Below are 13,236 nucleotides of genomic sequence, written 5' to 3'. Positions count from 1 at the left end.
TGCATGGATGAGACTTCTCTATCTTCACCATTCTTGGAAATGGAGGAGAGTGGACAGCTCAAATACGGATCCCTGCGTTTCGAAGCAAGAACAAGAGTGTGAAGCAGAGGAAAAGGAGAGAATGGGCTCAAGAGTGCGCATCCCAGAGCAGTACGGCGTGGTATCATTCAATCAACGATGCTTCCGTATTCGCTCGACGTTACCAAACCTGATATCTGTATTATTCTTCTGCTATGTGGGGCTTGGTTGGCTTGGGCTGTGTTGCCACCGTTGTGTCAGGTCGTGCAAAGTCTGCCAAATCATGAACGAAACGCTGTTTGCTAGCTGGCTCGTCTCTTTTGTTTACTTGGTTCGTCCTTTATGAAATACCCCTACATCAATGCGAATGTCAATGCGAATGTCAATGTCAAGGATCGAGTACAAGTAATAAGTATGAAGAATCGCGTAACAAGGATGGGGCACGGGTAAGACAATACAAAGATCTTTAAAGACAAGGGCAAAGAAAAGAGAGGAAGCGCGTTATGGAGCTTTCGAGCATCATAGACTGGTTCTTCAGGTAGTTAGTTAGGTAGTCCAAAGTTTTAAAGGGCTTCGGAGGTCGTCAAAACAAGTATGTATCCAAGGGGGTGTGGTACTACTGTAGCCTTGTGCAGCGAAAACAAAGGTTGAATATCCAACGCTCTTCCCTCTGTCTCTTCTTGTATCCCTCTCCCGCATTGTTTCCTCCGCATTATCGTCTGATAGTACATGCTACCTACCACGCCGTCCCCTCCAGATTTGCCTGCCTCAGTTTCTCATAGAACGCCCCGGGCCAACCGACCATCTCCTGATCACTCGGCAGACAACTGACGTCCTCACCCTCCTTACACACAATCTCGCCCTTCGATTTCATCGCCTCCTCTCTTCGTCGACAGTAACCCACAACGTTCCCGATAACCCTGCCCAGCATCTCTGGCGAAATCGCCACAGGGTTCAAAAAAGGGTCTGTTTCGGATAAGAGCTCTTTGATGGTGGGTCTCAGGGATTGTTCTCGTGTCAGGCAACGTTTCAAGGTCTTGATGAGTCCAAAGGGAACCACGGACCCACCGATCCCTGTTGGAGGAAAGGAAATCTCGACCTTCGGGTTGGGGATGGACATGATGCGTTCGAATTGCTTTTGGATATGTGCAAACGGGGGTTGTCCGTAGGTCATTTGATAGAGGATGCATCCTAGGCTCCAAACGTCGCTGGGCTTACCCAGTTTGAGGAGTTTCGTGCCGGGAGGCTGCTGCGATCCTGCAGCGGGTGTATGACAGACCAGCGATTCTGGAGACATGTAATTGGGCGTGCCAATTTGATTTTCTCGGTGCACATTGACCGTGTTTCCTTGGATGGCGTTGGCGATTCCAAAGTCGATGAGTTTCAGTTGACCCTTGACAAGGAGAAAATTTGCCGGTTTGAGGTCTGAATGAACAATGTCGTGATCATGCACCGCCTGCACACATTCCAGCATTTCTTTCCAATAGTGCCTGGTGAAAGTGATGTCCAGTTTGGCGTTATCTGTCTTGAGTTGCTCGTTCAGCATTTTGTTGAAGTCTGTTTCGCCCAGCTCCATCATGACGCTGAGCACGCCCTTTTCTTCATTGATCTCATAATCGTAAAGTCTAATAACGCGATCCACGTTTTCGAGCTTCTTCAGTAAATCAATCTCACCCTTGTAGCCTACAATTGCTGCCATGTCGGCTTCCTCGAGATTGACCCTTTTGAGAGCGAAGATCTTGTAATTCTCTGCCATGATCCGGAAGACTCTTGACGAGCCGCCACGGCCTATGCAATCTAGTCGCCGATATGTTTTTCCATTCAAGACATAGTGGACAGACCTCTTGTTGCGAGAGCCCGCATTTGACGTCGCTGTATCTAGGATCGACATCTTTGGGGGTGGAGCTGGCGCCGGGCGGTGAGGCGTATTATTCGACCGCGGAGCAAGAGGCTGTCGAGACGGAGAAGCGTGCCCTGATGATACAGGTTCAACCGGCCTTTGGTCCAATTCAGCACCATCTTCGTGAATGTCCAAGATTGCGGCCGACGGTTTGCTCCTTCGAAAAGTTGGAGGCGGTTCGTTCTCCTGGTCTTCTGACGAAGGAAGGGCTGGCAAAGGTGGAATTTTGAAGAGAGGTCTCCTTTGAGCGCTCGATGACTTGGAAGAAGGTTGAGAACCTCGCACAGCAAGTGTAGGTTCCGCTTGCTGAGCTGATCCCGGTCTTGGCGGCGAAGGATTTCTTGAGAGGGCTCCGCAGCTCTGTTTGGGGGATGTATTCAGTGGGGAGGGTCGAGTCGGCTTGATCTCTTCAGGGCTGCCTCTCAGAGCAAGCAAGTCGTCGGGTAAATCGGGCAAATCGGGCTCTTTCGCCCGTCGACCCGTCTCCATCTCAGGCGTGATGGGGCGTAGCTGATCTTGGTGTTCCATATGTCCATATTCGTCTTCGCTGGGACGACGCATCATGCCTCTCCTTACAGGTTTGTTAAGCAACGCTCCTCCGATTCGCCGGACTCGCATTGTACTCTGGGCACCATTTTCGTCGGCTTTCCGAGATCTGGTAATTGTCGACGGTGCCGTAGCATTTTGCTCTTCGAGGCTGCCTCGCAATGCACCAGACTTCGGGCTCACCGACCTTTTCGACGTTTCAGGTGGCTGTTCGACTTGTTCCCCTTTTGCCGCTTCGTTAAATGGAGATCTCGATAGCCGTCTGGCGTCGCTAATGCGGATGCGTCGAACTCGCGGTGCCGGAGTCTCTGAATCTTGCGGTACAGCAGGATCGCCCGCTGTCGGCCTGTCATGGACTTTGTACATAAATGACCCGTCTCTGCCCAAGATACCAGGCTGCCTAGGGCGAGAACCTGAGGTGACTCGAATGACCCGCGGCGCAGGACTGCCATCTCTTTGTTGAGGTGGGCTTGAAGACCTGAGCGTTTCGAGAGGTGTTCCCCTGCTTCTTCTTGCTTTGGAGGAACTTGTGCTCGACGGCTTTGCATTGTGTACTGCTGGTTCCATATTCTCCTTCTCAGGACCTAGCTGTTCATTGTCTTCTCCCAGTATAGCTTGTGCCTCGGCACTTAATTTAATGGGCGCAAGATCTTCATCATCGGAGCTGTCGCCCGTAATGCTCTGATCGAACTGTTGCCTGGTGGCGGGCGCGGCAGATGGTACGGGTTGAGCTCGTGTTGTTGGGGGTCGGGTTGTGGTTCGGTGCGGTCGACGAGAATTGTTGAGGGTGGAAGCCAATGCCGCCGGGGTGGGCGAGATATAAGCAGCCATGAAGACCACTGTCGTTATGTATTGATATTGTCGGACGAGTGCATGATCGATGTCACTACTGTTGCAATCGCTTTATTTGGTCGTAAAGACGCGCCGCAGTTGTGGATTAAGCTAGAAAGGGGCACGTTGGCGGCGGCGGAAAAACTTCGGTATTTCGACGCGTTGACCGGGCAACACGGAAACATAGTCCATTCATTGAGTGCCAAAGCTTCGTTATGATTAGTATTATGCTGTTCGAGGTACACCAATGGTGGCCTCTTTTTTACTAGTATAATGCTCTGCTTCTCGGCACCAATGCCATCCAACAGCATCCATAACAGCGCCTTTGCCAAAATGCTCCCACTGACTTTTCGACCAAAATTTCCAACCGAGACTATCGGCCTGGGTCCAGCTATCCGGACAGATAATTTTCCAAACTCCCACTAGACCAAAATCTCTTTCCATGAGAATACCTCAAAGCATGAAGCTGAAGCCGACAAAAATGCCAGCTGCGACGACACCGAGACCGTAGATCTGCCCAACATCGACAACGAGTCTTGACGCAGCAGAGCTTCCGGAGCCACTGTTTCCTCCTGAAGCAGCTGTTGTGGTAGCAGCGGAACCACCCCCAAAGCCAGTATAGATGACCCCGTCCGAGGCAGTAGAAGCGGCCGAGCCCACAACCGTTGAGGTAGCTGGCATTGTGGTGATTGTACTTGTGTTCACTCTTGTCGGGTTGAGGGCACCACATGGATGATTCTGCACGCATGCAGCTGCGCAGCTGTTGTCGTTGCCGCAAGCCTGCTGACATTGGGTGTTGTATTCCGTGCAGATATAGTAGGGGAGGGTTTGAGAGTATTCTGAGGCATTAGGAGCGAGCCCGTTGGAGCAGATGCAAGAGTAGGTGAGGGCAACAGGGTCACAGGTGTTTGCGTAGGTGGCCGCAGAATTGCCAGCCGTTTGCAGACAAATGAGTGGGCATTGAGCTATCTGTGAGTCGCACCATGACTCTATCCACTACGATTAGCAACATAGCAATATATGGGTTGGTAACGGGGTGGACCACTCACGTCTCGTTGACAAAGGCACTGAGTTCGGGTCAATGGTCTGTGTAATGGCCAACCGGGCCAGGACTGCCAGCGCAGCTGTGAATAGAACGTGTTGCATGGTGATTAAGAAGACTGGTTTTGCTTGTAGCAGCAGTAGATTACTATGTCAATGCAAGGTTGTTCGTTGCCGGAAAGTGCCAAAGTAAAGACTGGACGAAATAACGAATGTCAGAGAAAGATGTTGCTGTTTTCTGAGAAGAACGAGAGGAAGAAGTTTTTTGCTTGAGAGAAGGAGAAGAAGCAACAGCAGCAGACGAGGGCATAAAAAGGGCGGAGGAGGCAAGGGTGGAAGGGTGGGAGCGAGAGTGGTATGCCCTTGTATGCCGCTATCCAACCACCACGACCTGTTCGGTATGGCGTTGAGAGCCGCCGTTCTCGCGCTGGGGTCCATGCAGCTGGCAGGATCTCTTCCGCCACCACTGCTCAGAACGGGTCCATCTTCTCCAGGGCTAAGAGATTCTAGCCCATCACGCCCATCTCAACGCCTTCTCTTTTGCATGTGGCCTCCCAGCACGAAAGTTCCCGAGTGCATGACTGTGGCACAGATGGGTGCGGCGTGAAGTCTGATTTGTGAAGCCGGTTCACCTGTCTCAGGCGTTGACAGAAAGTCCGTGGTGTTCGGCGGAGCTGTCAAGCAGCTTGTCGAAGGTCAAAGGTGCATGTTGCCCAATCGCAAACGGGTTCTTGAATTCCGGGGGCTCCACGACGCGCAATTCCAGCGCTATGGTGGTATGGTGGTGGTCACTGGTGACAGTGGTGAGAGCTGGTTACTTTAAGGTAGGAGTGAAGAGACGAGGTTGAGGAGCGCAGAGAGCGATGCACATCAGTAGCCCGTAGTCTGCGCTTTACGACGAACACCTTATTAATAACCTACACCTGTCCTCGCAGTTCTCTGTCTTCCATTCTCCCACACCCCTTCACTCGTCACTCTTCCCTTTCCTGCCTAAACACGGTTAGCGGTCAACAACAAAGATGGCGCTACAGCAATGGTGCCAGCACCTTGCTCAATCCTGTCACTTGCATTGGTGCCTTCTCCATCTTTCTAGGTAGCTGCGGGTTTTTCGGCCTCAGTCAACCAATTTTTCTTTTCCTCCTGAAACATCTGCTGAGCTCGTCACCTTAACTTTCCCTCGATACTTGCATCTCAAAGTCCTCTCTGGAGGCGGGGCCATCTGTTTCTCGGTTACACCCCGCTGCTTGACTATCCTATCCTTCACCTTAATGCTCCGTTGCTCGCAACTGGCTACGCTAAGATCCCCCCTTCAGGTGTCCCCTAAGATCGGTCTGCAAGTACGGAGTCCCGAGTACAGACACATGCATGGAGAATCTCCGTTCCGTTCCCATCGCCGCATTGGACCCAGATCAACAGCGTCAACGCTCCGTCGTTTCGCCCGTGTTTGACCACGCTGAACCGTCTGGCGAGCAGCCTCGAAGCTCATCTACTCCTCCGCCGTACTGGCAACCTAGTAGAGAGCCGTCCTTTGATGAGCTGTCTTCCACCCGACCGCCTCCTATCGCTCTTGAGGATCATACCTTGTCCCGAGAGCCCAGCAGAGCAGCACTCTGGGCCAAGTCAATTACCATCGATGAATATGTCATTGTTCAAGGGAACCCAACAGGTGTAGGTGCCTATGTGGTATATAACATTAATGTCCAGACTCTCGATGGAGGGCCCATGACAATCCGAAAGCGATATTCCGAGTTCGATGAACTTCGAGCCAAACTAGTCAAAGCCTTTCCCCAGTCAACCAGGTCGTCACTTCCACCTCTTCCCCCAAAGAGCGCCATTTACAAGTTCCGGCCCAAGTTTCTTGAGAAAAGGCGAGAAGGATTGGCTTATTTCCTCAATTGTGTTATGCTTAATCCGGAATACGCGGGTTCTCCCATTGTGAAGGATTTCATTTTTCCTCCACACGCATGAGGACAACCGAGTTGGAGGCAGATCGAACCTCTGTTGTCTGGCATCAACAGCGATGGAAAACCGCCCTTTCACCGGCGATAGCTCCTGGATCACGGCTTCTGAGCATCGTGACCCCAGTTCCTTAGACTGCGGAAAGCTTTGCTGTTACTGTCTTGCCCGGTCTTTTCCTCCTGCGCAAGGTGGCGTTTGTTATAGGCCGCGACCTTCCTCATATGCGCAATGTCTTGCTCATCATACTTGGAGGGGTCCTTGCCTGGATTCTTCCTCGAGATCTCAACGATCTGCCTTCCACTATCGGCCAGGATAGCTCTGATAAACATTCATAGGCCTGGAAAGGACCGGCGCTCGCGATTTGGCAATACAAGATCTAATCTAAACCTAGGAAGGCTCGACTCACCTTTCATGGCCAATGGTGTCGCCAGAGTCATCGTCCTTTGACCAGCCCGGCTCGCGCGAAGCAGACCCCTCGAGCCATTCCTCCAACTCATCAGCAGTCATATTGAACGTGTCGTTGAAGTCCCTGTTTATGTTGAGCTGGGGCTTCAAGCACGATACATGGCATCAGCTACTCACTTGATCACATCATTACTTTTGACCATCTTGGGATCGGCTGTCCTTGAATAGGGGCTACACAGCTAGGAAACGAGTCCAAGTTTGTATTGGAATATAGTGATAGTATCTCATAAGGTCAATTACCCTGGCAAAATGTGGTTCGTAGGTCTATCCACACAATAGAAGAGGCCGTAATGGTCATGCCTGTCGTTTGTTCGGTAATATTAGTTGGTTACGTCATGACTTGACTTTTTGGCTCAAAGCTCTCGAGTGGATGTTGGTGCGCGCTAACGAGGTCAATGCGCTCCAAAATTCACAGAGTCACGAGTAGCGAGGCTACGAATTGAGCATGCTGTCGGAACGGAATGTCCGATACTCTGTGACACTTTGACGTAGTGAAAGGAGAAATTAATGGTGATGAGCCAGTCCCATGCAATTAGCCGGCGGCATGCGAAACTGGGCGACATTCCAGGCATCTCGTACTCGATATACTCTAATTGAAGCAAGGAGACAGATCCAGGGGGAATGCACGAACCCATGAGGACGTCGAGCAGTATAAAAAGCTGCCTCATGGCTCCTCCTGCTGGCATGAGATGCGTCCTAGGATGGTCAGAACGATCGAGACTGGTTGAATCTCGGGCCAATCTACGACACAGAGGACATCCGGTCAATCTTAATAGTCGAAGTCCCACCGTGGTGCCCGTTGCTGTCGCTATCCTGCCCTAGCACGAGCCTGTTACCCTAATGACGGGTCCCTGCGCAAAGTCAAATGCAACGGCACCCTAATGTGGCATGCAGGTCGGCACTTGGGTCGCTTTGCAGGATGATATCAGTAACCAGAGAGGAGATAGACGTCGATCTGTTGTCTACCCCATATATACCTAGGTACGCCGTCCTTGTTGTTGTGTTCAAATCTGCTTGAGATAGCGAGCACTCGATGTTCTGTGTGCGGGCTTGGCTGCTTGCGTGGCATCGATCGAGTTCTTTGCGGCTTCCGTGGTGCTGATCTGATAGGTGGTGTGTAGTTGGCGCAGTCTCTTGCCCGCTTGACTCGAGACTCACGAGGCGGTGCGTCGCCTCTCATTCAAGCAAAAGACAAATGGGCATTGGCGGACTGGAGAAATAGCTTACGATCCTAACCCGAACAAGCGGGTTGGGTTTGGACTACTCGGTAGAAGGCCAGGTCAAGGCAGGTCTAGGGCATGCGGCGTTGATCAGCTGCAGGCCGGGACTTGTCTCATTGGTGTTTGAGACAGGCTTGGACAGGGCATCAAAGGCCAAGTTTGAGGTAAGCCCAAGCCCCCCACAGCCTAATGAGCCTAAAGATTCGGACCGCTATTGGGGGGCTCTAAAGGTAGGCAGCAATTGGCTCCATGGGCACCGTGGACACTGGACAGTGGTGCCCAGCAGTGGATGGCAGTGGGTGGTCCCTGGAATTTTGGGCGCCACCAACTAGCCCAAACCCAACTAAACCGGATTCTCGCTTCTAAACTGCTTTTTCAAGTCACGGCTCGACACGTCGCGCTCCCCCAGCAGTGAGGCTTCGAGCCATTCCTCCTATCCTCAGCGTTATCACATTTCTTCACTTTTTTTGTTTCGCTTCTCGCTTTCGCCCACAAAGAAAAAAAAGGGCTGTCAGTCATCCCAGGCGATAGCGGGATACTGCGGCCTGTTACGGGCTCGAGCCATTCTTCGTTCACCTTTTGAACCCGTGCCCAATCTTTTCAATTCGTTGTTTCCCACCCAAACACCAACTTTTCAGCCCGCCAGGTCGCTGGACAACGCAGCAGCAGCAGCAGCAGCAGCAGCAGCAGCAACAACAACTACTCATCGTCTCCTATTTCTTCCCGCTTCTTCACATTCGCTCGCCCTGTTGGATTCCAAATTCTTGAACCACCCGAGTGCCTCGACTTTGCCGCTCACCGATTCGCCCAATGCCGAGAGCCCCCTGAAATTACGCATCTTCAGTCCTGCATATGCAACTTGCCTGACTGCGAGGCATTACCACTCGCCTTGTCACCTTGTCGTCACCTTTTGTCCATCTTCCCGCCTACCATCTCTCGTCCTTAGTCACTTACATTTTGCGCATTTGTCACTTTTCCAAACACCATTTCCGCCGCCTGGGTCATTAGTTGATGGTCGTCGGGCAGATGAAAAGGAACCACGAACCTACTCTCTACCATCTTTGACACATTGGTACCATGCCATTCTTCTCAAAGGTCTTTAAGAGCAAGGATGGCCAGGTCAAAAAGGCAGCGGCGCCTGTCGCAAATGGAGACACGCACAAGAAGCCTCAGTGGTCAGATGCATGGGCGCGCACGAGGGTCGATCCCGATGAGGTGTCTGAGCTGCTGCATCTGTGTACCGCCGAGCTGAAGTCGAGAGGTCTGTTGCCACGGTCACTAACGAACCTGCCAATGCTTACTCTACCATAGCGCTCGACATCCCCTTCTTACTACTACCATTTCGTCCCTCGTCGGACCCTTCCGCCGCAAGGACTTTCGTGCGCAATTTCTTTCTGCCACCTCACGATCGCGAGCCTCTACGGGGCTCCTTTTTGGAAACCGAGCTTCGTATGACGGAGGTCATGGTATGCCGGCAAGGATCACATCAGTATTGATACTCTGCTGACGACTGCATAGGTCCTGATAAGTGTTATGAAATGGTGCTGGGCCCGCTTACCTGGGGGCGTTGTAACTTGGGAGGTCTATGAAGCATTCCGAGTCGGAGAAAAAGGTCAGACAATATGCCAATCCGTCGTGTCACACAGACTGACGAATCCAGACTCTGGCTTTGCGCGCGATGCGTTCAGTACATTCATTCCAATTGGCGTGGAGTCGCCAGCCCGTCTTCAAATCATACAAGACTTTTTCGACCTTCTTGCCTCACTTGCAGCACATGGCAAGGCTAATGGACTGGGTGGCTACAAGGTTTCGAGATATGCCGGGTGGTGGGCGTTCGAACATTACGATGCCGGAAAGGGTTTCGAGTCAGGGTATCAATCATGGTCAACGTGTGTAGAGTCTCTCGAATACCGCTACACCTTGTTGCTGACTTCCACAGTGCCGCCGACGCAACGGCTCACCTCTTCTTCGCATATCTGCGATCCATGTCCCCTGCCGCGGGCAAAGCAAGCGGAATTCTGACCCTTCCAAGGTCACTTCAACAACTTCTAGACTCGACCACCTACCCTCCCAAGCATGGCCTGTTGTCGAACGATACGACAAAGGTTGTCATGATCGTCGACGTAGTGTCGCCAACTCCGTACGCTTTATTGCGGCGCGCCAAGAACTTTGAATATCGAGACGATGACCGAGGACTACAACAGTTCGCCAGTTATGATGATCCCGTGCAGGCCCTTACTGACGAATGTCGCCGTGTGCTCAAAGCTATCTCTTCTGCGAACCAGTCCCAGGTCTCGAATGCAAAAACATCCACGAGCTTAACGGATCCTTCATGGTCACGATTCGAAGACATCGGGTTTGGCAGCTCTCTTGAGGATGAAGAAGATGACGATGACGGGCTGCTAGGCCGCCGGGTTGTCTCCACACGACCTTTGCACGCCTCAGCTCGGGGAGGAGGTTATCAGGATCTGGCTCGACCGACTACTCCCTCATGGGCTGATTTTCTGTCGTCTGGATTTGCCGACGAGCACGGCAACAAAGCCCCTGCGCCTATTCTGCTTCCACCAGACAAAATTCTCCCTCCGATCAATACGACTGCGCCTAGAGGGCAGAGTTCGCAGTCACACCGGAGAAACATTGACACCCAGCAGAACCTTGATCCGGGTGAGTTAGCAAGCATTACCAAGGTCAATGTGGATGATTCTTTCTGGTGGGTCTGGATCAGTAGTCTTGCTTCAGAAGAACCAACCTCGAGAAAAGCCGTGTTCGGTCGGTGCGCACTGATTGAAACCGTTTTCCAAGACGACAAATGGATGGTGATGGAGGAGCAGGTCAAAGGCGCCGCACCGGAGCCAGCTGCCGGAGCGTATATTGCGGAGAAGAAAAAGACATTCCTGGGATTTACAACCAAACGTGGCCGAATAACTCGAAGAGGGTCAGGTTCAAAGAAGAGCCCTCTGTCGCCAGAAACACAGTTCACAACCAACAATAGGGCCACATTAGCGCCGGATCAACATGCCAAAATCCAGAAAGCCGCAGCCGAGCTAACTAGAAGAAAAGAGGCCGAGCAGAAGGAGGAGCAAGCTGCTCTAGCGACTCGTCGTGGACGTATACAAGAACCCGCTGCAGCGTCCAAGACAAACAGCATCTTTACATTGGGGCCCTTGATCAAAGATGAAGCCTCGCCAGCACTACAATGGGCCAGTCAGTACGACAAAAAGGCCATCCGGGCTAAGTATCTGGGCGACTCACTAGCTGGAAAGGGCTCGCGTGAGCTGTTGAACTTGCCTCAAAACGGCCTGGGAATTAGCAGGTCAACTTCGACGCTTTCTGTGGTCAGCAAGAATAAAGACCTTCCACCAGCACCGGCTAGTACAGCGACGCGTCCGGCTGTTATTGCAAGATCTCAATCTACAGAGCCTACACTAGCGCCACCAGTCGTCGTGGAGCCTGCTCAAATTCCCGCCGAACCGACCGATCCAGTCCAAACCGAAGCGACGACAGAGGCTGCAGAAGTGCCCCTGCCTCCAGCAACGCCGGAAGTTGTGGAGACCCAGCCTGCGAAACCTCAGCCAACCAAATTGAGGAAATCCCTCGACCAGCAACGTCGCTCTCCCGAGCAGAAAAAGACGAGGGGGAAGACTCCGACAGGGCCCCCTCCCGTGCAGAAGACCAGCGGCATTCGACGTCTGTTCGGGACCAAGAGATCCAAGTCACGGGACTCGAGAGTTCCAGAACCGCCCGAGTCGCCATCGAACGTGGATGAGGACCCTGCCGTTGCTGCGGCTAGACGTGCTCTGGAGGGCAAACCAGCCCTTCCCGCTGAAGGTCCGACCTCCCCCCCTCTGAGTCCTGGACACTTCCATCGCCTTGCTACCGTCAAGGCTTCCCAACCTTCAGCTCCGAGTGTGGAAGAAGCACCAGAAACGCCGCAAAAGACAGCAGCCCCCATACAAAGAGAAGCGACACCGGAGCCGCCCGCAGAACACGGTGGATACGAAGAAGTTGTTGCCCCACCCCGAACACGTCGCGATGAAGAATATGATCAGCTCTCTCGGGTAGATACAAACGAGCGTGAACATGCTGATCGCGAATTCTCGACGTTTGATCAAGGACCCTTGGTTGATCAGCCGGCTTTCGTTCCTCTGGACACCCCGCCAAGAGAAGACTTTTTGACGCCAATCGAGGAGCCTCCGCACGGGCCTGTCAGCCTTCACTCTGGCCGGTCATTCCAGCAAACAGAGAGCTCGGTAGAAGAGGATGATGGACCCGCCCTCGCACAACAAGTCACTCCTGGTGACCGATGGGCTCAGATTCGACGAAACGCAGCCGAGCGAGCGGCAAGACAGTCAGAGGAGCAGACGTCACGCAGTCGTACCGAAACACGAACTGACGACGGGGAAACAAGTGGAGAAGAGAGTAAGTCCTGGAGCGTAGTCGTTAGGTTTAGTACTGATCAAACGATAGCGATCGAATCACGGGTTGCACGAATCAAAGCGCGAGTGGCTGAATTGACCGGAAACATGGACGGCAGTCGACGATAGACCCGACCATGAGGTGGAATTGACTAGCACCAGCATACAGCATATACATCCCCGGCAGGCACATAGTGCAGTCACCCCCGACGACAGTTTTCCTTTTGCTCTCGTTTGCGATCGAATTTTGCACAGAAAAGACAGCAAGGCGTTGTGTCTGTTGGAATCGGGGTTACAGCTTATGTGTGTCCGAGATACCACTTCCGCGTTTCTCTGCGCCGATGATTATCTTCCTTTCCTTTTCTTTCTCATTTGTGTGAGCGTTTGGCAATATGATCCGCCTGGGCTGCGGGACAGCACATTTATAATACAGCCTTCACATTCTTTTCTTTTGTTCTCTCCCCGTCAACAGAGTTGGTTGTGGGTACATGAGATGGGAAATATAATAACCCTTCTGAAATTGTTTTGCGTTTGAGGACATAGACATGTGGTGAAAGACTTTCTTGGGTGGTCTTCACTGAGCGACACGGGGAAAGAGGTAGTCAAGAGCATAAGGAGAATGAAAGGGTTGGCTTGCGGGCAACAGAGATGGATGTCGAGGTGGAAGCAATAGACGACATGGCACCCTTGATCATCGAGTACGCGGATGCAAAAGATACTATTTCGACTCGCCAACCCTAGGTGGTGAGATACATGCATCGGAGGGCGGCGTGGACAATTACCGACTGAATTCAAACAGCTCGGGAATCCCAAACCATGTTGTCTCTTTCTGTCCTGGCAG

At 52.4% G+C, this 13,236-nt stretch overlaps 5 protein-coding genes across 5 annotated transcripts; 2 read left to right on the top strand and 3 right to left on the bottom strand.

Moving 5' to 3' along the window:
• Positions 1-754: 754 nt before the first annotated feature.
• Positions 755-3,295, bottom strand: Z519_11643 (uncharacterized protein; the record flags this gene model as incomplete). Its single annotated transcript, XM_016769354.1, has 1 exon — positions 755-3,295. The coding sequence occupies one exon, from the start codon at positions 3,293-3,295 to the stop codon at positions 755-757; it is 2,541 nt and encodes an 846-aa protein (XP_016614338.1).
• Positions 3,296-3,748: 453 nt separating this feature from the next.
• On the bottom strand, positions 3,749-4,441 carry Z519_11642 (uncharacterized protein; the record flags this gene model as incomplete). Its single annotated transcript, XM_016769353.1, has 2 exons — positions 3,749-4,284; positions 4,345-4,441. 2 exons carry the CDS (start codon positions 4,439-4,441, stop codon positions 3,749-3,751), a joined length of 633 nt encoding a protein of 210 aa, XP_016614337.1.
• A 1,260-nt stretch (positions 4,442-5,701) lies between these two features.
• Positions 5,702-6,304, top strand: Z519_11641 (uncharacterized protein; the record flags this gene model as incomplete). The annotated part of the gene is made up of 1 exon (XM_016769352.1): positions 5,702-6,304. One exon carries the CDS (start codon positions 5,702-5,704, stop codon positions 6,302-6,304), a length of 603 nt encoding a protein of 200 aa, XP_016614336.1.
• Positions 6,305-6,393: 89 nt separating this feature from the next.
• Positions 6,394-6,903, bottom strand: Z519_11640 (uncharacterized protein; the record flags this gene model as incomplete). Its single annotated transcript, XM_016769351.1, has 3 exons — positions 6,394-6,613; positions 6,702-6,824; positions 6,878-6,903. 3 exons carry the CDS (start codon positions 6,901-6,903, stop codon positions 6,394-6,396), a joined length of 369 nt encoding a protein of 122 aa, XP_016614335.1.
• A 2,154-nt stretch (positions 6,904-9,057) lies between these two features.
• On the top strand, positions 9,058-12,524 carry Z519_11639 (uncharacterized protein; the record flags this gene model as incomplete). The annotated part of the gene is made up of 6 exons (XM_016769350.1): positions 9,058-9,241; positions 9,292-9,446; positions 9,499-9,592; positions 9,641-9,869; positions 9,920-12,399; positions 12,448-12,524. 6 exons carry the CDS (start codon positions 9,058-9,060, stop codon positions 12,522-12,524), a joined length of 3,219 nt encoding a protein of 1,072 aa, XP_016614334.1.
• Positions 12,525-13,236: the final 712 nt, after the last annotated feature.

This window comes from Cladophialophora bantiana (genome assembly GCF_000835475.1).
Source record: "Cladophialophora bantiana CBS 173.52 unplaced genomic scaffold supercont1.23, whole genome shotgun sequence".
NCBI classification, from domain to species: domain Eukaryota; kingdom Fungi; phylum Ascomycota; class Eurotiomycetes; order Chaetothyriales; family Herpotrichiellaceae; genus Cladophialophora; species Cladophialophora bantiana.
The sequence above is the reverse complement of the archived record's forward strand: the minus strand, read 5'-3'. Positions and strand labels throughout refer to the sequence as shown.